Source organism: Patella vulgata, chromosome 4 (assembly GCF_932274485.2).
Source record: "Patella vulgata chromosome 4, xgPatVulg1.2, whole genome shotgun sequence".
In the NCBI taxonomy this organism is placed as follows: domain Eukaryota; kingdom Metazoa; phylum Mollusca; class Gastropoda; family Patellidae; genus Patella; species Patella vulgata.
In genome coordinates this window covers 15,950,795-15,974,676 of record NC_065882.2, presented here as the reverse complement: position 1 = coordinate 15,974,676, position 23,882 = coordinate 15,950,795, and the positions used below count along the sequence as shown (strand labels likewise).

The window sequence follows — 23,882 nt, the reverse complement described above, 5'->3', positions numbered from 1 at the left end:
TGGCGTCGGCTTGTTTTGACCATATCAGGTTTATGTCGTCAGCAGAGAATGCCGAATGTCGACAAATGTTCAATTAATCATATCTGTGTAAATACTGAACGGCATTGAACCATACTTGGATTGACATTCCTTTTAGATATTCTACTTTCACAATATTGTAGTTTGTAAAGGATTCCAAATCCACCATTATGACGATCTGCGGCTTTAAAATGACCTTAACAAAATTCGACCAGAATTTGAAAGCATTTGTTTAAACTCTGAAGCATGCATATTTTTCATCAGTATCCTCTAATCGAGTCCGTTCATGTCGATATCTTGGCAGAATTTTTCTTATTTCTAGCTCTAGCCACAAAACATATTTTGGAGTTGTTTCGTTTAACACAAATCTTTACCCACTATGTATATTATCTGCAGCGATTGATTTCGTCCTTATTTCTGACAATTGTTTTTATATATCTTTATATTAAGCCAAATCTTTACCCACTATGCATATTAATTGCAACGATTGATATTGTTCTTATTTCTGACAAAAAAAACAACATTTTTATATCTTTATTTTAAGAGCAATATTTACCCACTATGCGTATTAACTGCAACAATTAATATCGTCCTTTTTAAATCTTTATATTAACCCAATTTTTTTTACCCACTATGCATATTAATTGCAACGATTGATATTGTTCTTATTTCTGACAAAAAAATAAATTATTATATCTTTATTTTAAGAGAAATCTTTACCCACTTTACCCACTAACTGCAACGATTAATATCGTTCTTATTTCTGACAAAAAAACATTTAAAATCTTTATATTAACCCACAATTTTACCCACTATGCATATTAATTGCAACGATTGATATCGTTCTTATTTCTTACAAAAAAAACCAAACAAACAAAACATTCTTATATCTTTATTTTAAGAGAAATCTTTGCCCGCTATACAGATTATCTGACCCGTTTCTTCTGTAGACAAATAGTTAAACTGAAGCATGCATACTTTTCTTTAATCATTATCCCCAATACGAACACGTTTATATCGATATCTATCTTTTTTCTCCGAAAAATATATTTTTTTTGTTATCTTTGTATTTTAAAAAAATTTATATCCATTATATAGATTATCTGCAACATGTGATATTTTAACAGCATTTTTCTTAATTCTGACAACAAAAAAACCCACCAATCTCTTTTTAAGAGAATACCACTGCAACAGTTAATGATACATTTCTTATTTCTGACAAAAAACACGTTTTTTTGTCTTTTTTGAAAGAGACATTTTTTTCCACTATGCACATTTACCGCAACAACTGACATCTTTACAGTTTTTTGCTTATTTCTGACAAAAAAAGAGAATTCTTCACCCTCTATGCAGATTAACTGCAACAATTGATATCGATGACTTCTCCAGGTAAATAGATAAACTATACCTCACCTGTGATACCTGTCTATAGGTTCGACGATTCAACTCGGCGGGAGGTATGTGGCCCAAAATAAACATACTGGATTAACTATTTACCTTAGAGAAACACACAGCCAATAGGATTAAACGACTTGAAAAAGACAAGAGTTTCAAGCCCGAGAGAAAGGGGGGGAGACAATGTTGACAACATTCTTATATCAAGTAGCTCACCTGTAAATCGGCTCACAATGAATAAATCATTTGTGTAAAAGTGTTTGTTAACCGTTGGTTGTGGACACGATTGTTTGTCCATCTGTCTGGTGACCAGTGTTTCATTTCAACTCAACAAAATAAAACCCATAACTCGTCAAATTCACCGGTAAGCTTATTCTCTTATTCATTTTTGATTGAATCCTACTTTTGTTTATTTGTTATCTACTTCGTTGCTTTTCGCACTTAACTTTTATAAAGTAGTACTCTCCATTTCAATGGAACACTTGATATCACTTCTCAATTTAAAGCCTAATTGTTCCTGTTTGTTCGCATTTATTGTGTGTTGGCTATTTCATATATCCCCATCTTCATTAGCCAAATTGGTTCAGAAAATAGGACGTTAAACCGCATTTCATTTATTTAATATATCGTTTTTAACGGGATATGGTCAAAACAAGCCAACGCCACCTATCTGATTAAGCCGGGAGATAATCTCCATTTGATGTCTTTGTTTTCTTAATTAAATGTTAAAAAATCAAAATGAGTACATTTTAGCGTGGATTAAGTCGTGACAAACTATAAAAATGATCACCAATTGCTGTAGATCATAAACCCGTAGTGCTCAAGGAGAAAGAGGGTCGCCTGTTCAACATCGTGGGTTTTCACCGGGTCCTCCAACTTTCTCAACTGCTTGCACGTAGGGGTCTTTAGCAGGTTAGTCCCGCAAAGACGTAGTTTGTGCCGAGTGGATGCTAACACCCACCCTCTCTCTCTCGATTTCCCGCTTGTACGCGACAAGGAGTGGGGTTGCCTTTCGGACTTCATGGGTGTTCTCCGTGTCCTTTGGTTTCTTCCTACTGCTAAAAATCCTTACGCGCATGCGAATTATTGAAATATAATTGAAATATACGTTATTCCGAAATGACCTAGTCTGCGTCGAGGGAACTTTACGCCCCCCCCCCTCTCTCTCTCTCTCTCGACCACGTTGTTCGCCGAGAAAGTTCCTCGGAGTTTTCAGTTATACAGGACGTAGGTAATGACAAGGGACTGTGTCTAGTTGCTCGGATAGTACAAAAACAGTAAGGACACCTTGTTTGCATAACACAAGTCATTTCCACACCTTTATTGAAGACTTATTTTAGGTGTGAATTTTCTTTTTAGTTTGCATCATGACTAAAATTAAAGGCTTATTCCGACAAACGTCAAGCCCGCACACTTTCAAATGTATTTGTGAGGTCGGTTAAAACAAATATGGAATTAGTCGATATGTACTGAACTGATTTGGTTCGGTGAATTCTTCATTCCGCTGAAACTGATCATTGACAATAATAAATTGAAATAGTCCAGGACAATCGTGATCTTGTAAGAACAAATGAAGAACATGTTTAGTGATATTTTTTAAATATAAAACTAGATGAATACAGACCAATTATTTCTTTATTTCAATAGGGCAAAACATTAAATTGGCCCCCTTTACAAGGGTGCAAAATGTTAAAGCTAATTTCATTTAATTTCTTTGAAAAGCGTAAAACATAAACCCTTTGATTCAGTTGCATTTGAAGAGCCCCGGGAAAGAACGATCTAAGTCACTTTTTCAACGAACCTCAGTTAATGGCGCCATCTGGTAGCAAATTGTATAAGCTTTCTGTGGAACAATCAATTATCAGGTGAAAACGATCGGAGTCACATAGAACCAGGGCCCTTCTGAAATGCCCACCGGACAAACACAAGTCCATCGTATTTATTTAACCTTAATTTGGCTGAAAAGTGGAAGTCTGTTGTTGTACTGGTTATTATGATTCGTATTAAACATCATTTTGAAGATGTAATTAAACCCATTCGTTGTTCTGTTCGCGTCAAGCATTCTCGTCCAAAATTCTGTTTTGCCTTTAATGCAAAATGACAAAAATGTGACTTAGATCGTTTTTCCCCTGGACTCTTCATTTTGTTTTGAGAGATGAAGGTCAATCTTCTTCTAAAATTTGATATCCGTAGATATAGTCAATTTTGAGATATAGCTACATACGTGGTCACCAATAGCACCTTTAAGCTAATAAATAAAAATAAAATTAGTAAACAAACCCTCGTCCCATTAATCTTCCGAAACGAATTTTCAATCGTACAGACTATAAAGAAATAATTAACACGTCTAAACAAGACAATTCAGCATTTTATCTGGATCAAAGAGATTGATTTACATTAAGTTATTAATGGAACCTTCTGGTTAAATGTTTAAATAAATAAAGTATTATGTCAGGGATATGTATTTCTATGGATGTCATGACGGTAAACCCAGACTGTTTAAAGCCCCATAAATACCCAATATAATATTCATTATTTTATCAAATTCTCTGATTTATATCGCGTATATGACCAGACCAGTTTATCAGCCTATATTTATATATTCTAAATATGATCACGGTGGCTCAGACCAATATAACAGCCTGTATACATTCTAATAATGGTCACGGTGGGTAGGGCGCTAATTCACACCAGTGCCGGATTTATCTGTAGGCTTGGCCTCCTGATCTAGGGGACCTCATTTCATCTAAATCTGGCTCTGCTAGTTAAAGATACATTATGGGAGATTTTTTATAGAGAGTTGGCCATTCTTGCTATAACAGTTCAAAAGTAGATGATAAAAGAAGAATATATTGAAAATTTCAGTCAAATTACTTTATTCTGAACATAGTTATTATCATCGTTGTAATATTTGACTAGAAATGGTACTGAAATGTGCCTTCACCTTGGCCGATCGTTTGATTGACAGGCGTTAACTCCACCTACATATCTCGATTATCAAGTAAAGTTTTCAATGGCATGCGGAAACGCTCTACAGCGGCCTCGCTAAGTACTCTCTATCATTTAGCCATCCGTGGGTCTACAGAGTTGATTTTGGGCTTGTTGTTTAAATAAAGATCTAATTTATAATTTCTTTGACATCTGAAGCCTAAATTAAGACTTGCAATAATCAGATTTTGCTCTTGCATAATGTATGTTTAAGTAACCAGGAGTTCATTGGTTCGATCTCCGTGTTGGTCGACAGACTTCCTCGGGATCTGTCAAGTAACGGCGTATTGTCGTCCGGATGAGAAAGTGTCTAGGCAAATTACCCCCCCCCCCCCGCATTGCACGCGTAACCACTGAAATGACAGTAAGTCGCAAAATGACCGATGTATTGCGTTGGAGAGACGCTAAACGCCATTCCATTCATATAATTACATAGAATATCAGCGGATCAAATTCGTATCACCTGTCAAGACACAACATATTACTCTCAACCTTGTCTATTCACGTATTATTACTCCCAACCTTAACTATTCACGACATATTACTCCCGACATAGGCATGTATCTAGTTTGTATATTCACGACATATTACTCTCGACCTATTATGTGTTTATCTAGTTTGTATATTCACGACATATTACTCTCGACCTATTATGTGTGTATGTAGTTTGTATATTCACGACATATTACTCTCGACCTTGTCATGTATCTAGTTTGTATTTTCACGACATATTACTCTCGACCCTGTCATGTATCTAGTTTGTATATTCACGACACATTACCCCCGACATAGGCATGTATCTAGTTTGTATATTCACTACATATTACTCTCGACCTAGGCATGTATCTAGTTTGTATATTCACGACATAGTACTCTCGGCCTAAGCATGTATCTAGTTTGTATATTCAAATATGTCGACCGCCTTCAATTTGATCATAGCGATACCGGTTTTCTTAAAGCGGTAAGAAAGTCTGATTTAAATCCGGAATAAGTCTGAACAAACAAGAATAATTTGAACATATTTTTAAGCTCTGGTATCTTCCATATTCTTGAATAATGCATATTGTTCATTTGTCTATAGAGGAATGCTCACTAGTCCGCGGGTTCATTAATCAACCGATATCTATTATTCGGGTTAGGGTTAGGGTTGAGTTAGGGTTCATTAGTCTACCAATATCTATTATTAGGGTTAGGTTTATTGATACCCATATTTATAGTATTTCTTATAGCGGAGGACTAGTGAACCCTATAACGTCACCTTTTCACTGTAAATAAACGCTGTTCTGGTAGACAACTACATTGGGTTTCTAAGATTCAATACCCCCCCCCCCTCTCCCACCCCCTCTCTCTCTCTCGTTTTGCGATAAGAGAACACATATCGAAATGTCGTGCCGTACGCCTAATACCTGACGGTGTGCCTTTAATGTCATGTTAAACCCGCTAATTAGACAGACACCTGAAGGATTTGAAACATGTCGACATAAATTGATAGTAAATGAAATGAAAACAAATCGGGCTTTAGACAAATAATATAAATTGATATCTATATCGATACAATCTGCACGTGAAGGGTAAATTGGTTCCGTTCATTGAATTTCATGCTGTCGATGATACGTTACACCGTGACCCCCGTGACCTTGTATAATGAACAAAATAACTAAAGAACGGGTCGCCTTTGTTTATGTTCGTGCTTAAATTTACTTTCACGTTTAAAAAAAATCAATTTTTAGAAAAACAGACTAGTCTCTAATAATGAGTCTTTTAAAATATGAAGAAGCGGTAACGCTTGGGAAATGAAATGAATTGGGGTTTAACGTCCTACTGTTCAATGGGATAATGAATTGAAATGGAGTTTAACGTCCTACTGCTCTGCCCCGATCTGGGCTAATGAAGACGGGCATACGCCATACACTGTGCTATGAGGGAAATTTTGCCCGGCCAGCGGCACTCCGGCTTACTCTTATATCGAATTCCAACTGTCAAGGGATCTTTTACGTGCACGCCAATGTGTACACGGGGCATCAGTTTTTCGTACCATCCGAATGACTAGACAATTGTCCTTGTCAGGCCCCCCGTCCTGTATCACCGACAAGGGGGGAACCACTCCGGAAAATCAGGATGCACTTTCCCGGCGAATGCAGGGATCGAACACCCGACCTCCAGGCTAGCGAGCCAGCGTCTTACCCACTTAGTCACTGGGCTAATAAAGACGGGATATCGCTTGTATGATATATTTTGTACGAAATTAAATTGAATGGGGTTTAACGTCCTACTTCTCTGCACCAACCGGGATATGAGAGAAAATTTTATCCTGACAACGATTTCCAGCTTAATTTAACTGTACGACAACGAGACCCCCCGCCCCCCTCTTCTCCCCCCCCCCCCAACAAAAACTGGGAATAAAACAGTGGAATTAGTCTTTTGTCGTTGAGGTAAGCATGTCCGAGAGCCATGGTTACCCGATCTGTATGGCTGTACCTTGCATTGGGCGAGAAAGTTCCTCGAGATTTTCCCGACTGCTTTCTCTTCCTCTGTCAGCGGTGCAGGGCGATTTGGTACCGGTTAATCGTTTAGTCTTTTAGGTGGTACGAGAAACCAGTGCTGTTCACGGTAAAGAAATAATACCGTGCAGTTGGAATTCGATCAAGTGTAGGCAGATAAGCTGCTGTCCGATGAAAAGTAACACACTGCCCGTCTTCATTAGCCCAGTTGGTTCAGAACAGTTAGCTTTTAAACCCCATTTCATTAGAATTTCATGACCATAATTGCATTCTTTTATGTACGTAAATCTGCGCCATTTACATAAAGTCAATGACGTCCACTCGACACAAACTAGGTCATTTCGGGACTAACATATGGTTTATTTTTATTTCAATAATTCGCTTGCGCATAGGGGGCTTTAGCAGTGGGAGGACCCGGAGAAAACCCACGAGGTTGGACAGGCAACCCTACTCCTTGTCACGTACAACCTGAGATTCGAAACCACGCCAGTCGACTCAATGACTTTATGATACAGCGCGCGCACGCTAACCATTCAGCCATCCAACCCCCCTACACTAGACGGGATATTCTAACTCTTTTGAAGTGACATCAGGTGTTCTAGAAAATTATTCTATCTTGAGGCACATAATACATTATAACTACTCAAAATCATAACCCCAAAGATTATTTTGTACCCATTTTCCACACCTTTTTGGCTACGTTAAACACAACAAATTAAAGAAGTCTATTTGATCAAGACTACTGTGACAACGTTTGGTCAGTTTATTTACTTTATGTCTCAAAGGAACAAATTGGAGATTTAACCGAGTCTACAAAGAAAAAGTCAAGTCTAAATAGCCGAGAAAGAGGTTTAAGGCCCATGACAGAGGGGGAAGATATCACCATAGGTGGAGGCGGACTTGAACCTTGGCTAAAAGAGGAGAGGAGAGAAGAAAGGATAAATGAAATGGGCAAATTAAAGGAGTAGAGGAAATACTAGGACAACAATATACCTGTTCAACACAAAGATAATGACGCTGCGTGAAGTTTAGAAATCAACGAGAAGTTGTATCAGATGTTCTAGGTGAAAAAGAATAGTCTGTCTCGTGCACTAGATACGTTCCTTTACTCCGTTACATTGTGAAATGTGTTTTACGACTAACATTGATACGATTGGCTGTTTATCGTACTAATCAAAGAGCAAATTATATTCTTTTTGCTATAATAAATGTGTCCTAGGTAACAAACTATTTCCTGCAGTGGTTTTTTTTTATCTCCCTTACCCTGTTGACTGCGATACGATTATTACAGTGTTTAAACTCCTGTCTTGCTGACCGTGATAGGATGATTACAGTGCCCTGTGTTCTATGTAACAAAAGTTACGATACAGTGTTTATAGTCCTGTCTTGCTGACCGTGAGATTGGTATAGTGTCCTGTGTGGCAAGGTGTTTATCACCTTGTCTTGTGGACTGTGATATGATTTAAGTTCAACAAGTACTGGACCATTCAGTTTTCGGTGGTTTGTGATTAACATGCGAATAATAAAATATGGATCACAGTATAATCAAAGTGTGAATTCTGAATAATAATAAACAAGCAATGTAAAGAAAATGTGACCTAATCTGGAAATCTGAATATTGTGTTCTCATCATGGATCCTGGTTTGACGATGGTGATGTGTGCTGTGTTGTTGACGAAGATGGTGACCATTGCAGAGTTCAATGAAACAGGTAATGCCAATGTCTTTAAACGCAACATCTCTAAAATATAATTATTTATTTCAAGCAACCCCCCCCCCCCTTCCCCATCCCACCCCTCCATTTCAACTAACGAACTACGCTTGAGGCTTGAGAACAGACACGTAGCTAGTTGATCGACATTTTAATTCCTACATTGATGATTTTAGTAATGTCTATTTAGTCTTTTCGGCTATGAAAGATGTAAAACGGATCAGAAACAGAACAGTATAATATATTTGAATATGGCGGCAATTCAGGACACAGATCACTTCTCAAAGTAGATAGTTCTCTGTTTGCCGATTGATCTCCATTCCTGTTAGTCTCGGACACCAAACACGTCCTAGTCTCCAACGTACGGAGTATCTGGACCATTGATCCTCATTTTAAGAAAGTTTACTGGATAATTAACCACATAAAAAAATCGTCTGGTTAAGCAGAGCAATGGAACTTTATAGCTAAAGTCAAGAAAGAGTAGCGCTCCTTCCCGAAATAAATCCCATAATTCATGCATTATTATAAACAAACAACAATCGTGATCCTGGATATTAAACAGGCAATGCAAATATATTTTTCTACAATGACAATAAAATAAAACCCAAGTACGAACAATCCATACCATTAGACAAAATTCAAAGTCCTAAAAAAACAGTATAGGCAAAATAGTGTAATCAGCATATGGACTGTTCACCGTGTACAATTCTTACATTATTTCATTGGCGTTGACCGCTCGTTTTAGGACTATTTACCTCCCTTATTACACTCTCTGACTGAAAAAAGTAGATTTTGTACATGATAACGTAAAAGACCGGATAATCTGGCCAATGAGCTATTTATTCTCAAATGTTGACAACCCAGTCAGTGCAGAAAAGTAGGACCTTAAACCCCATTTCATTTCTGATTAAACATTAATAATGTTAATATATTCTGTCGCAAAAACAAAATATTTATCTACAACAAGTAATTTAAATTTTTCAATTACTAGGAGTTTTAATCACCATATTTTAAGCCAATACCACGTGGCTAAATGATATTATAATTATCATTTATTGGTCTGCGTTCACAAAAATAATGACTCTGTACACGGAATTCTATTCTTTATGAAGGTTTTGTTTTTCATCTTCGAATTCTTTGAATCGGATTCCAATAACTAAGTTGACTGATAGTGGCACGTAATCAACCACTAGACCATCGGATGGTTGTGATTTTGAACGGATTGAAACAAGATCCACATTTAATAATTTAATTTAAAAATGGATAATCTAGACTTTGAGTATTATAGTAACAACGGTAGCAATGACAATGGAGACAATACAATATTCTTCACATATTCACAACTTGTTCTCCACATAAAAGAAATCAACCCATTCCCTATTCTTTCGTTTCCGACGTGGTTTCCCCTTGTCAGTGGTGCAGAACAGAGGGCCTGGCAAGGACAGCTGTCTAGTCCTTCGGATGAGACGAAAAACCGAGGTCCCGTGTATACATTGGAATGCACGTAAAAGATCCCTTGGCAGTTGGAATTCGATATAAGAGTAGGCGATGGTGCCGCTGCCCGGGCAAAATTTCCCTCATAGCACACTGTATGGCGTATGCCCGTCTTCATTAGCCCAGTATAGGAGCAGAACAGTAGGACGTTAAACCCCATTTCATTTCATTTCATTTCATTTCCAATTCTATCGTGCAATAAATGTGATCAATATTTATAAAGTTTGAACTACAATTTAACGAAACGAAATAAGATCTGTGTTTTAATCAGATTATTAGTTCCCTGTAATTATCAATTTTAAAACAAATGATGAAATAATTACTCGTTAAAAATCGATTATGAGTGTATTCTTCCTGTTTTAATACGGTTCCCGTCGGCTTATTTTAATGATATTATTAAATAAAATTATGTACGAGCTAAACCTGCCCATTGCATGTCATTTTTCTGGCTTCAAATGTATACATTATTATTTATTATAAACAACTTTCTGGGCTATCAGATGGCCGGGATATTAAATAAATTAGAACAATCACGCCATTTAATAATTTAACGTTAAAGTGGATAATCGAGAAAATATTGTTCATTATCGTAGCAAGTGTACTAGTCAATCGAGACTATATGCACTACATAATGTCAAAACGTCAAACATTCATAATGTCGCTCAGAATAAAGTAATTTGACTGAAATGTTGAATATATTCCTTTTTCATTATCTACTTTTAAACTCTTATAGAGAGAACTGCCAGCTCTTTATCTAAATCTTACATAAGGTATTTTTAATTAAATGTTAACTAATCAATCTGATTACATTATCGTTTATTAAGCCGTGAGAAATTTGATATTTTCCGAAAAATGCGCATCACGCACAGTCACTTTAAGTAGCTTGACTTCATCCATATCATCATATCATCAGTTCTCCGTCACTGATTTTTAATATCAAAATTCAATTCACCCGTCGTTTCGTTGCTGGTTTTATTGGTTACAGTTTTTAAGTTAATTTTCTTGTGTCCTCTATTATTACATAATGGCATAGTAGAAAACCAATATGGCGGTTAATAACCTGTAGGCGTGACGTCAAGCTGGTCCTTGATGATAACAATGTCATAACTTATTCAGTATTCGTTCGTGATAACCCGAGTACAAGGACACGGGACTGTATGTATATGTCACCACTGCACATCACTTGTCTTGAGGTTATAATTTATAGAAATAACAATTCATACACAAAATCTATTATAGTGAATCAAGGATTATTTTGAGTTTTATTTTGTGGGTGCTTCATGGCAGAAAAATAAGATTGTCTTTTTAATTTGTTTATTTATATAGTGATAAGGTAATGGTAATTAATTACTTTCAATGTAATGGATAATGGTAACTAATTACATTGCTAAAAATAAGAAAGTAATTGTAATGATTACATTTAAAAAGCAATGGTAATGTAATTATTTACATTGACAATGCAATGGGCCTAGTCCTGGTATGTAACTGATTCCCTGTAGATGTCGTTTATAATGGAATGAGGTTAAACGTCTCTTCAAGGCTTTATCAAGGTAATTTATTGGCTTGGTTCCAGGGACAAGGCTGCCCAGAGAGCGACTGTCAAAAGTTTTTTTTATTGTGTAAACCAGCGTGAATACGCGTGGACCTTAGTTCTTCATCGCATCTGGACAACTATGAATGAATGAATGAATGAATGAATTTTATGTCCAACAATTACGCACCAACCGGGCTATGTGGGAAATTTGGCCCCACAGAGGTGTTTCCGCCTACTCTTCATTGAATTCCAACTGTCAAGGCTTATTTTACGTACAAACACGGACCTCGGTTTTTCGTTTCGGACGATTACAATAAAACCAAAATAGCTATGTTAACCCCGGACATGGAAAATAGTATCAGACGGTCTTCGAATAGATGGACTTTAATTTTGTTTTGACAAATATATTACTTTAATCGAGTATCTTAAAGGAGCTAAATCGCTAATATTTTGGACCTAGAAATTGGCACAAATGAGTTGCAACACACATAATAATGTAATATGAATCTATATAAACTGTTTTACATTTAATCGTGTCCGTTTTACTGTGAATTGTCATCAGTTATGTTCGGCGAAATACGCCAGAAGTCTCAACCGCAAGTCAGTTTCTAGCGTCTGGTTATTCCAGTCAACACCTTTTTTGAGCACCTTGTTACAAATGGTGTTGAAACGCATTATGGTACACGATTCGTGTACCAATGGTGAAATGTTTATTTTGTCTTCATTATTGGATATCAGAAGCCCATCTTTTCCAGGTAAGATCACAACACCAATGGTGATTTAAATTGCAAAAAAAAATCGTGTTTTCAATGTCGAAGATTTTGGATGATATTGAGTTACGGACTTAGCTACTTTAAACCCTGTATCACTTAATTTAACGCTGAGTAGTATAATTCATCGGAAACCAGTTCTCCGTAAAAAAAAATCGATCAATTTGCGGTGGCTTAAACAGTTCCACAATAAAGCAAAAAAAAAAAAAAAAAAAAAAGAATGAAATAAAACATTTCATTGGAAATAAAAGTGTAACTTGTTGATCAGGTTGCTGGTGTGTGAAACTTGATGATCATCATACGTATCAGGAAGTAGTCTCGGTTAATTAATTTGCTGTTTATAAAGGACATACAAAGGTAATAATAATTACCCAGCCTGCTAATAACATTACAGTTAATTAAACACCAAATGTTAGGTTTAGATACAACTCAGTGAATCTTCTCGCAGCTTAAAATACTTTCATTGATTCGGGAAGACGAGGAGATGGTATTGAACGGACGACCCCAACAGTGGCCGATCCAGGTCAGGGCCCTAGGTTCCCGCCCTTCTAAATAACAGTAGGATATACTTATTCGATATGATGTTTCTCTGAACGTGTAAATTTGAGTTTTGTGTATAATATATATATATGATATATATATGTTGGGATGGTGTATCTAATGCAAACAGAATGTTATATTAGAACCCAGATATGCGCCACAAATCACCAGTGACACCCCTAGCCGCAAATCCAGCGTACGCCACGGAGTCCCAGATCTCACAGAACGCAGGATATTTTGTATTTTGATATGTACAGAAAAGTCACTCTAAAGTTTGGAGAATCCCACACAAATGACGTCATAAGTTAGGATTTCTCTTTACAGCACGGAGCGGGCCGTACTTCTGACTATTCTACAACTAATTCCAACTGCCCCGGTTCTTCTACATACTAGTATCCGCAAAATCTGATTAAAGATCGATTGTCTAATCCGTCCGCCATATTTGGTCACACGGCGTAGTAATTTTAACAGGCAGTAGGCTTTTATTCCGTTTCAATGAGTTTTTCAATCGCGAGGAAAATGTTCTCTTCATTCACGTGGAAAATTGAACGACTTTTGAGAACCGTCCTCGAACAAAGATCTAAGTGAAATTAATTTCAAGTCAGTCATCACCTACTACGATCGCTCAGTAATGAAAAGTCGTCATAAAGGTGACGAAAGTGTAGAGAAAACTGAATTAATAAATTGTATTTGTCGCGTGATTTGGGACGAAGGGGGTTAAAACGGGTCAGAATCTATCTCTTGGGATTCAAATAGCTACCACCGACAAAAATAATAGGATTTCGCCATCTTTGCTGGTTTTATGATGGCGGCTGATTATTGCCAGGGTGTCATTTCTAACGTTTTACTAATATCCCAGCAACACTAAAAAAAGAAAACTTCTCTCTTTTAACTAAATTGAAATGAGAATATTTGATTTGTCCCAAAGGAGAAATAACTAAATGGAAATCGTTGGTAATTCATAGATACTGATTACACGGAGTAAAGAAATGAAATGAGGTTGACCACCTCGCCAATACACCATTTCAGATGTTATTGTATATAAATGAGAATGAGTGGATTATTTTATGGGAGAGAGAGAGAGGAGAGAAATTGGGTTTAACGTCCATTCGACACAAACTAGGTCATTTCGGGACTAACATATGGTTTAATTTTATTTCAATAATTCGCTTGCGCGTAGGGGTCTTTAGCAGTGGGAGGAAACCCGAGGACCCGGAGAAAACCCACGAGGTTGGACAGGCAACCCTACTCCTTGTCACGTACAACCGGGGATTCGAAACCCCTCCAGTTGGCTCAATGACAGGCCTCATAATACAGCTCGCGCGTGCTAACCATGCGGCCATCCAACCCCCCATGGTAGAATGGATGAAAGAATGTGGTGTGTTAACATCCTACTGCTCTGCACCGAGCGTGCTATGAGGGCAATTTTGACGGGACAGCTATTGAATTCCAAATATCAAGAGTTCTGTTACGAGCACACAGGCGTGTACACGGGACCCCGGTTTTTCGTGCCATCCGAAGGACTATGTGTCGTTCCTTGCCACGCCCTCCGTCATACACTACTGACAATGGAAAAACACAGATGGAAAATCCCCTGGAACAATCTCGGCCAACACCGGGATCGGACCTGGACGTCTTAGTTAGTGTGCCACCGTGGCTTCCCTTTATGGAATCTATACTAATATTTGTGACGTTTGTCTGTCTGTTTGTCTGTCTGTTCGGGGTTGGCGGCTACACTAGGTCTGCCCCGAGTCTGAAATTTGGGGGTATAGGGGTAGCTCGGACCGGGGAGTAACATAGGCCAGGTGGCGTTAGTCTACCACTTCCGGTTTCGGGGTTATGACCCCGAGCGAAGCCGGCCATTCTTCTAGTAATATATAAAAGGAATCGGGGTTAAAGTGTAGTCAGTTGTCAGCGATATCACAATCTGTGGAAGCGGACATAAACACAAGTTTAGTAGTAGTGTCGTTAATGCTTCGGCCATTTGGAGAGTTAGGGATTTTCTTCCCACTATGGTGGAATCATATAAAATCAGAATGGAATCCGGTTTAAATCATTCGGCCATTTTGAGGTAAAGAGGTTTGCAACGTTGAAATGTAGGTCGGACTGTTGCATGTTTAACAGTATATGCTACTTACAGTTTGTGTGTCTCAAGATGTCCATGGTTAGCCTTATGGCCCATGCCTGCTTTTGTTGCTCCATCTGTAGCGAAAGCGATAAACCCCTCGAAAATGTTGGGAAAAGTTAGAACCGACCAAAGTGACGAGAATTACCTTAGACTTAGAGTCAATGGGGAAATTAATGGTGTACTGTGGCCAAATACTTCAAATAATTTGAGAATGGGATGATTCTTTTATCCCGCCTCCTTCCAACTATAATAAGAATCGACCTTGGAGCGCCACGATATGTACCTTTTCACCATGACACAATATTAAAGTCACTGAAATGAAAATGTCATGAGTAGGTTGATATAATATTCCGTCTTCTGTAGTGAAATAATGAATTTGTTTCTAGTGGAAGTTACCCCCCCCCCCTCTCTCTCTCTCTCCAATAATATGGTTGATGGTTCAATATCGTTCATTATTGACAAAGATATAATCGAATTATAAACTAAGCTACATTTTTCAGACGATATAAACAAGCCGGCGTCACATATGTTGGACACATGTTTTTGATGAATCTCTTTTAATCCAATTTGGTCTAAGGAATGAGTTCGTCTACCGCTGTGGCTAAGTGGGTAAGACGCTGGCTCGCTAGCCTGGAGGTCGGGTGTTCGATCCCTGCATTGGCCGAGAAAGTTCATCTAGATTTTCCGGCGTGGTTCCCCCTTGTCAGTGATGCAGGACGGAGGGCCTGACAAGGACAGCGGTTTAGTCCTTCGGATGAGACGAAAAACCTAGGTCCCGTGTATACACTGGAATGCACGTAAAAGATCCCTTGGCAGTTGGAATTCGATATAAGAGTAGGCGATAGTGCCGCTGCCCGGGCCAAAATTTCCCTCATCATACACTGTATGGCGTATGCCCGTCTTCATTAGCCCAGTATAGGAGCAGAACAGTAGGACGTTAAACCACATTTCATTTAATTTCATTTCGTCTACCGTTGATATTAAATAATCAATTAAGATACATTTTAGCATGGATTTAACTGTGTGAAATTATTGTCCGAAAACCACTACTAACGATATACGTTTTTTTAAATAAAAGGTTACGTCTGATGATTCAATTCAAATATAATCCTTTTGATATGCTGATTTATTTTCTAATGGCACCATTTTTCATTTTGTCTGATAGTTTTAATACTAGGACGTGTGATTGTTTTAATTTAATGAGATTTTTTTCTGTTGACCAAAAGTCTAAATACATATAAAAGCAGACATAGACGTGTTGATTGGAGTGTAATTCTCTTACAATCGTGTTTCTAAAGATAATAATTTTCTCTGTTCTCCTGGGTATTATGTAACATAGTTTTATTGTGGTTGTGGAAATGTTGTTAATGGAAACACACTTGTAAATCAGCCAATAAATTGTTTTTCTAGATATAGCAGCATGACCCGGTCATCAAAAGCCAGAGAGAGAGAGAGAGAGAGAGAGAGAGAGAGAGAGAGTGTAGGGGGGGGGGGGGTAACGTCCACTCAACACAAACTATATCAATTCGGGACTAACACAGGGTTCAATTTTATTTCAATAATTGGCTTGCGCGTAGGGTTCTTTAGCTGTGGGGCAAACCGGTGGACCCGGAGAAAACTTACGAGGTCGGACAGGTGACCCTAAACCTTGTCACGTCCGAGTGGGGAATCGAAAGCACATTGACTCAATGACATAGCTTATGATCTAACGCGCACGCGTTAAACCTTTAGGCCACCCAATCACTCCTGCTGGAAATGATATAATGGAATAAGTCTTATTTCTGGTAGGCCCCCACCAACGTAACCCAAACGCTTACAAAGCAGTGGACCTACTTTCACCATCAAAACTAAAAAACTGCGTACAAAAAGTTTCAAATTTTAAAATTAGTCAAACTAATTTTATTTATAATGTAATGTTTCAGATTATGAAGAAGAATTGGATAGTGTTGAACCAGTGTTTCTGAGTTCTGTAGACAATATAACAGTGAGAGAAGGTGGTTTGGCTATTTTACCATGTTCAGTTCAGAACCTCGGCACCAGACAGGTACATGATAGGATATTCTGTGATCTTAAGTATATTGGGTCACGGTGGTTCAGCGAGGTGTTGGTCGAGAAAGTTCCTCGATGCTGTCCAACCTAATAACCCCTTGTCCGTGATGCAGGACGGAGGGCCTGACAGTGAAAGGTATAATAAACGAAATGGCTTCATAACACATTGTGCTGCGGACCCCTGTCTTTAGAATAACCCTATTTTTCTGCACAAATCGGACTATGGAGGAATTATTGCCCGTATAGCGGCGCTACGGCCTACTCTTATTTCGAATTCGAATTTCACGTTTTCTTTTAAGTGCATGCCAACGTCTACAATGTATCTCAGGCCCTACGTCCTGCACCACTGGCAAGGGGAACCACGCTGAAAAATCACGAGGTACGTTCTCCGCCATCACATCGATGGACATGATCCACCATAGCTCCATGTATATGTTAACGCGATCCAATAATTGATCAGGTTATCTCTGATCGTCCTTGATTCTAAACAGAAAGTTGACAGAGAGAGAAATAAGGTTTAAAGTCCACTCGAGACAAACTAAGTCATTTTGGGACTAACGTATGTTTCAGTTTTATTTATTTAATTAATTCGCTCGCATTCGTGTAGGGGTCTTTAGCAGTGGGAGGAAACCAGAGAACCAGGAGTAATCCCACGAGATTGGATAGGCGATCCTACTCTTTGTCACGTACAAGCGGGAAACGAAACCATTTCATTTGACTCAGTGACAGACCTTGTGATCCAACGCCCAAACTAATGCAATTTTTATTTCCATTTTTGAAACAGGTGGCTTGGAGAAGACTGGATAATGATCATTTCTTAACAATTGGAACATTAACATGGGTAAAAGACTTGAACATCCAAGTAGAGCACAGAATACTGGGCGATATATCTATTTGGGACTTGTTAATCAAGCATGTTAGAACCGATCATGAAGGTTTATATGAATGCCAAGTGACATCAGTGAATAGATATGTACGTCACATAGCACTGCACGTGCAAGGTAAGTACATTCAATATCCTTTATGCTATCCATGTCGTTTTACTGTCAGCCCGGACACAACATTATTATGTATAAACTCTCTCAAAATCGAAGCAAGAGTAGCAACGCGGGCAATCAACACCAGCGAGACTTCACCACACGGTCCTGATTAGGTTACTTTAGTTTAGTTGTCATTTGGTCTAGGTAGCATGGAGTGAGAATGGCCCTAATAGACATAGTACCTGTTCCTTTATCTGTGGGAATTTGGGTTGACGAATTTCTTTTCTCGTTTTCCCTTCCCTAAACTATGCTGGACTAGATTATCAAAAGACGACTGGCTATAACCTGTCAAGTTTCTTGAAAAAATCTGTCTGCGAAATGACCTAGTTTGTGTCAAGAGGACGATAACCCTCTCTCTCTCTTTCTCTCTCTCTCTCTCTCTCTCTCTCTGATCGTTTATCAAGCACGCTTTTTTTTCTCGATCGCTAAATGTCACTTAAGCATTATATATGTACATTCCTATACCCACTTTAATCCAGCTATTGTCCATTATCTGAGTAACAAGTTATATAATTTAAATCATAAAAAATTCCGTAATAAAAAATTACGAGTTAAACTGTTTCCGCATCCGGTCTTTTAACACAATACATATAATAAGTTATCTAGTTTTATACATCTATAACTATCATCATATTAAACTTGATATTACTCCCCGCTAATAGGTCAAAATATCTCCAACTTTTTTCTATGTACTTAAAGGTTCAGTTTGTGAAACATATTTCAAATTTCAAAAATTTTCTGCCAACTCTAGTTTAAACAGTTTAGATACCACTTGAACTCTTTGACCCCACGTAGAATTAGCTCCATTAAACATAAACTTTTGCCACGTGTTAGCCAGTTTTCTGACAAAAGTGACTAATTGACAACATAATCGTTTTAAATAATTAACAAAAAACATTTTCAATGTACTTAAAGGGACAGGAGTGTTATACGGTCTGTCATTAAGTCAAGTGCCGTGGTTTCGATTCTGCGCTTGTACGTGACAATGAGTGGGGTTGCCTGTCCAACCTCATGGGTTTTCTTCGCTCCTCCGCCCCCCCCCCCCCCAGGCCCAACTTCTAAGGACGCCTACGCGCAAGAGAATTATTGAAATTAAATGTAACCATGTGTTAGTCCCGAAATGACCTAGCGTGTGTCAAAGTGGACATATACCTTTCTCTCTCTCACTTTAAGCGACGGTACTGTTAGTTTTACTGTCAACTCTGATTAAACGGTTTACATATAAGCATCTGATACCACTTGTTATTTATTTGAAAATTCCTCACATATGTTGTAATTTGCGTCAACGTCTTACTTACTGAACCGAAACAATTTCCAAACTAACAAATTATATGAAAAGGGGTTGGTTATTGGGAGTTTTGCGAACTGGTTTCCGTTAACCTTACCATTGGTTCAGGATAGTTGTTCTGTTGGGACGAAAAGTCTGGGTACCGTGCACGCAGAAGAAGCCTTAGGGATTGGGTCTCGACGAAGAGTAGCGGTTTGTGGCTTGGTCAGTGTTCGCATTTGGAAACTAAATTATTATATTCATCAATCGTACTTACGTTCTAGTCACTTGTGTTTCCGTGTATCATTTTAATTTTCTAAATTAATTATTGTTTTACAGCGATAGTAGTGAAGGGGAGACAACTCGTTGAAAAAGGTGACGAACTGAAACTGGTTTGTAATACCACCGGGAAATTCCGAATGCCTGATGACGTTAACTGGTACAAAGATGGTCAACCAATTAATTCTTCTAGATTTAGTCACGTTGTTGTAACGAACTATCGGTCATTAGGGTCAAGGACGTTAGTGAGTGTTTTAAGTGTGAATAGGTCAAGGACATCTGATAGCGGCGAATACATATGTAGAAGTTCATTGGCTGAAATTGATAGTATAAATGTCACGGTACAAACAGGTACGAACAATCTATCTATTCTTGTCATAAATTATTGTTTTAATGTCTAGCCATGGGGTAGTACTTAGATAACAACATTTTAATAATTCAAAACTTAGAGGAAAAAAAACTGTTTCTTCCCATAATTATTTGTACGGTATAAACACATAGGCATAATGTCATAAATAATGTCACATTTAACAACCACGTTTCAGAAATAGAACGAAATAGGATGTAACGTCCTGTAATGTGTCAGGAGGGAGGTTTTGGCCGAACTGCCGTGTTTTCGTCTACTGTTCATTCATTTCAGTTGGATTTTCCAACCTGTTTATACCATTGGCAGCGCGTTAAAGATTCCCTACGTGTTTGGAATGGAAATAAGATTAGGACCTAGCGCCACTATCATAGCACACTGCATTGCATAGACCCGCCTTTATTAGTCTGATCAATCCAGAAAAGTAGGACGTCAAACCCCATTTGATTTTAGTAAATAGGCCTTTAGTAATAAATATTATCCGATATATCTACACAATAGTTCGAATAATTAAAGTTTTATTTTTATTTTACAGCGGACATGCCTAATGTTAAAAGAGGTAGGTTGTTTTTGTACATGTATTAGGGGGTTTGGATGGCCGAATGGTTAGCACGTGCGCGCTGTATCATAAGGTGTGTCATTGGTCAACTGGCGGGGTTTTGATTCCACGATTGTACGTGACAAGGAGTAGGGTTGCCTGTCCTACCTCGTGGGTTTTCCCCCGGGTCCTCCGGTTTCCTCCCACTGCTAAAGACCCCTACCCGCAAGCGAATTATTGAAATAAAATTGAACCATGTGTTAGTGCCGAAATGACCTAGTTTGTGTCGAGTGGACGTTAAACCCCATCTCTGTCTCTCGCTCTCTACATTCTACAAATCATTGCGGTGTATTTCTAAAACAAAAATACCATCATGATTTAACACGGAACATAACAATTTACATTCCCATTGTACTCAGAAACCATCAGGAAGGGTTAGTCAATAATCAGGCATATCTCCAAACCAAATGACTAATTAATTATTATTAAATCGATATTCATTTCAAAATAAATAAGACGATTGATATTTTGCGACTAGACCTGTCCCTCATGTAGTGATTGTTCATGTTAGGTTTATGGTTGTGGTGCAGCTATCCAACATCTTACATCCTGCACTTATCGGGATAATGAAATACGGAAGTCCTTTCCCTGACAGCCTCCGTCTATGTTTCATCGAATTCCAGCTGTCAAGATACGTACACGCCAACGTGGACTCTGTGTTCTGTATTTCTTACTATCAAAACGGCCAATCAGCAAACTCCTTACTCCACAATAACATCTTACTCTCATTCTTACAGGTATTCAAGGTGTACAGGGTGTATTCAGACCAATCAGCAAACTCTCTAACAGTGTACCCACATCATATTCTCTTCAATATAACATCTGTTTCGTCATAATCAGTTTTGTGGTCAGATGAATTATTCAATTATGAAACAAATTTAAATGTGATTGTGGAAAGTGAATCTTAAAATTACATTTGTGACGTACGAAACTATTCATTTCTTTGCTTTGTGTGGTTGCTACATTATTTTCTGAACTCGGGTGGAAATGGACCTAATCTTTTATAAATAAACCCAAGATCTCCATAGAGAGGAGTGTCAAACAATGATTGTCGTCATATTTGAAAGGATATTGTGTCGAATAATCAATGTTTTGATATTTAAAGGAGTGTCGACATAGTTAAAGGAGTGTCGTCATATTTAAAGGAAGCCATATTGAAAGGAATGTCACATAATCAATGACGTCATATTTAAAAGATTGTTGCGTCAATGGTGTGCTTTAAACTAAAGCAGTGTCGCACAAACGGCACATTGAAAGGTGTGTCACATAATCGATGGGGTCGTAATCAAAGACTTTGACCCATAATCCGTGACGTCACATTGAAAGAAATGTCACATCATCATTGACATCATATTAAAGGGATGTTACGTAATCATTGATATCATAGTTAATGGCGTTAAGTCACATTCGTTTGGCAATGGCTTGATATGTTACTTACTAGTCATTTCCGCGCTTTCCTGTAATCAGGAAATAACCTTTGATGTATTAGGCATTGATGTTTTAACCACCATAACAGCTCTCGTTTATAATGAGAAGTAACGAGACAACGTAATTAACTCGTATGATTGCTTCTTTTATGTTGACCGAAGGGATTTGCTCGAAGTCAAACATTTGACAAATTTAAATAAAAATGTATTTTTTCTGGTATTAGTATGAATTGTCGAGATTTTGGTGATGCAAATCTACAACACAAAAACAATGAAAAAGTTTCTTAAAGGAATGTGAAATGTGTGTGTGTGTGTGTTTGTGCATCGGTCCTCGCATTCATGTGTGTGGGTGAACCTGGTCTCACATTAATTTGTGGGTGTACGAGCTGTCTCGTATTTATATGTGTGTGTGTACCTGATATCGAATTAATGCGTGCGTGTACCTGTCTCGCATTAATGTGTGGCTGTACGTGCGGTCTCGCATTAATATGTGTGTGTACCTGGTCTCGCATTAATAATGAAGCATATTAGTCGGTTATGGTACAATCTTATTGCCTTGTCTAACAAAATATGAGAAGCCTATTTAAATTTCATTTTGTCTTTTATTTTAACGTGGACAGATAGGCTCTTTTAAGATTACTGAACGGAATAGAAATTTCCATTTCTTGTGTTTGGTTCTGTTTATATGTATACGTTCTGATCGTTAAACGTTTACTTTAGTTGGAAAGGTTAGTTCAATCACATGCTTAAAATGACGTCAGAAAGGAAGTGACGTAGGAGTGAATCTGAAATATTACCTTACTGTAAATGACGACAGGCTTTTTTCCTACGTCACTGCGCTATTCTGAATTCAGGAAAGGACTGACGTAGGAGCGATTCTGACGTATTAAATAATATCTTGCTTTAAATGACGTTGTCCCTACGCCGTGCCGCTATTTCGACTTCAGAAAAGGTGTGACGTAAGGCCGAATGTGACGTATTAGAGAATACTATCCAGTGTACGTTTTGAAAGGATGGTAGAGACGGGACAACGTGCTCTAAATGACGTCAAGCTGGTTCTAACGTCACGACGCTATTCTCACATGTATACGTTTTAGCATATTTGTGATTATCGATATTAATCGATGCAGATCCGACAATAATTTGCCAACAGTTATCTGTTAGATATCCATACATTTATTGTATTTTTTATTTTAGTACCTGAGTGATTTAATAAATAAATAAATGTAACACTTAAAACTTTCCTTTTTTTTGCTGTCTCTCAAGACAAAAAGTGAAAGAATTTATCCAGATGATTTACGACTTGCGGGAGTTATGAACTCTAATTTAGCCGTAATCACCGAGCATTGATTTATTCACTAAACTTTCTGTTACGATAAAATAGCCACGTCTGATATTTAGCAGTTTATGCAAAAACAACACGTAAACATCGTGCTTAACAGTTCACGGTTTATTATGTGATAATAGTGTTTATAATCTTGTTCACATTTATATGTAAATATTAATTATCTTGCACTAAAACATAGAAGGCAGCATGACTTTTGTATAAAACATTGATAAAGCTAAAATGGTCTTCTTTGTTTTTGTGTTAAATTTCATAAAAAGGAAATGCAAAGAAATGGGGTTTGGCGCACTAATTTTTTGCACCAACCGTTCTAATGAACACATGTATACATCATGCAGTGTCACTCGTATGTGAGAACTGCTGTCCAGGCAACAGTGCTAAGCCCCCGTCTTATTTCCATTTCCAACTGCCACGGCATCTTTAACGTGCTGCTAA

At 37.8% G+C, this 23,882-nt stretch overlaps 1 protein-coding gene across 2 annotated transcripts; it reads left to right on the top strand.

Moving 5' to 3' along the window:
• The first annotated feature begins 1,574 nt into the window (after nt 1–1,574).
• On the top strand, nt 1,575–23,630 carry LOC126818667 (hemicentin-2). 2 transcript variants are annotated; one of them, XR_007679300.2, is made up of 8 exons: nt 1,575–1,777; nt 7,688–8,612; nt 17,001–17,122; nt 17,912–18,128; nt 19,774–20,064; nt 20,613–20,636; nt 21,413–21,784; nt 21,825–23,630. XR_007679300.2 is itself a non-coding variant. In XM_050546203.2 (7 exons), exons 2-7 carry the CDS (start codon nt 8,534–8,536, stop codon nt 21,529–21,531), a joined length of 852 nt encoding a protein of 283 aa, XP_050402160.1. In that variant the 5' UTR covers nt 1,575–1,777; nt 7,688–8,533; the 3' UTR covers nt 21,532–23,630. The 2 variants fall into 2 exon arrangements, 1 of the variants encoding a protein (XP_050402160.1); XM_050546203.2 differs by having other exon boundaries at nt 21,413–23,630.
• Nucleotides 23,631–23,882: the final 252 nt, after the last annotated feature.

Excerpts from the sequence above, each read along its gene's own strand:
- LOC126818667 (XM_050546203.2), top strand. The coding sequence starts at position 8,534 with ATGGATCCTGGTTTGACGATGGTGATGTGTGCTGTGTTGTTGACGAAG. Across the intron at positions 8,613-17,000 it reads TGCAGAGTTCAATGAAACAG|ATTATGAAGAAGAATTGGAT; the intron begins GTAATGCCAATG and ends GTAATGTTTCAG. Across the intron at positions 20,637-21,412 it reads CATGCCTAATGTTAAAAGAG|GTATTCAAGGTGTACAGGGT; the intron begins GTAGGTTGTTTT and ends TCATTCTTACAG.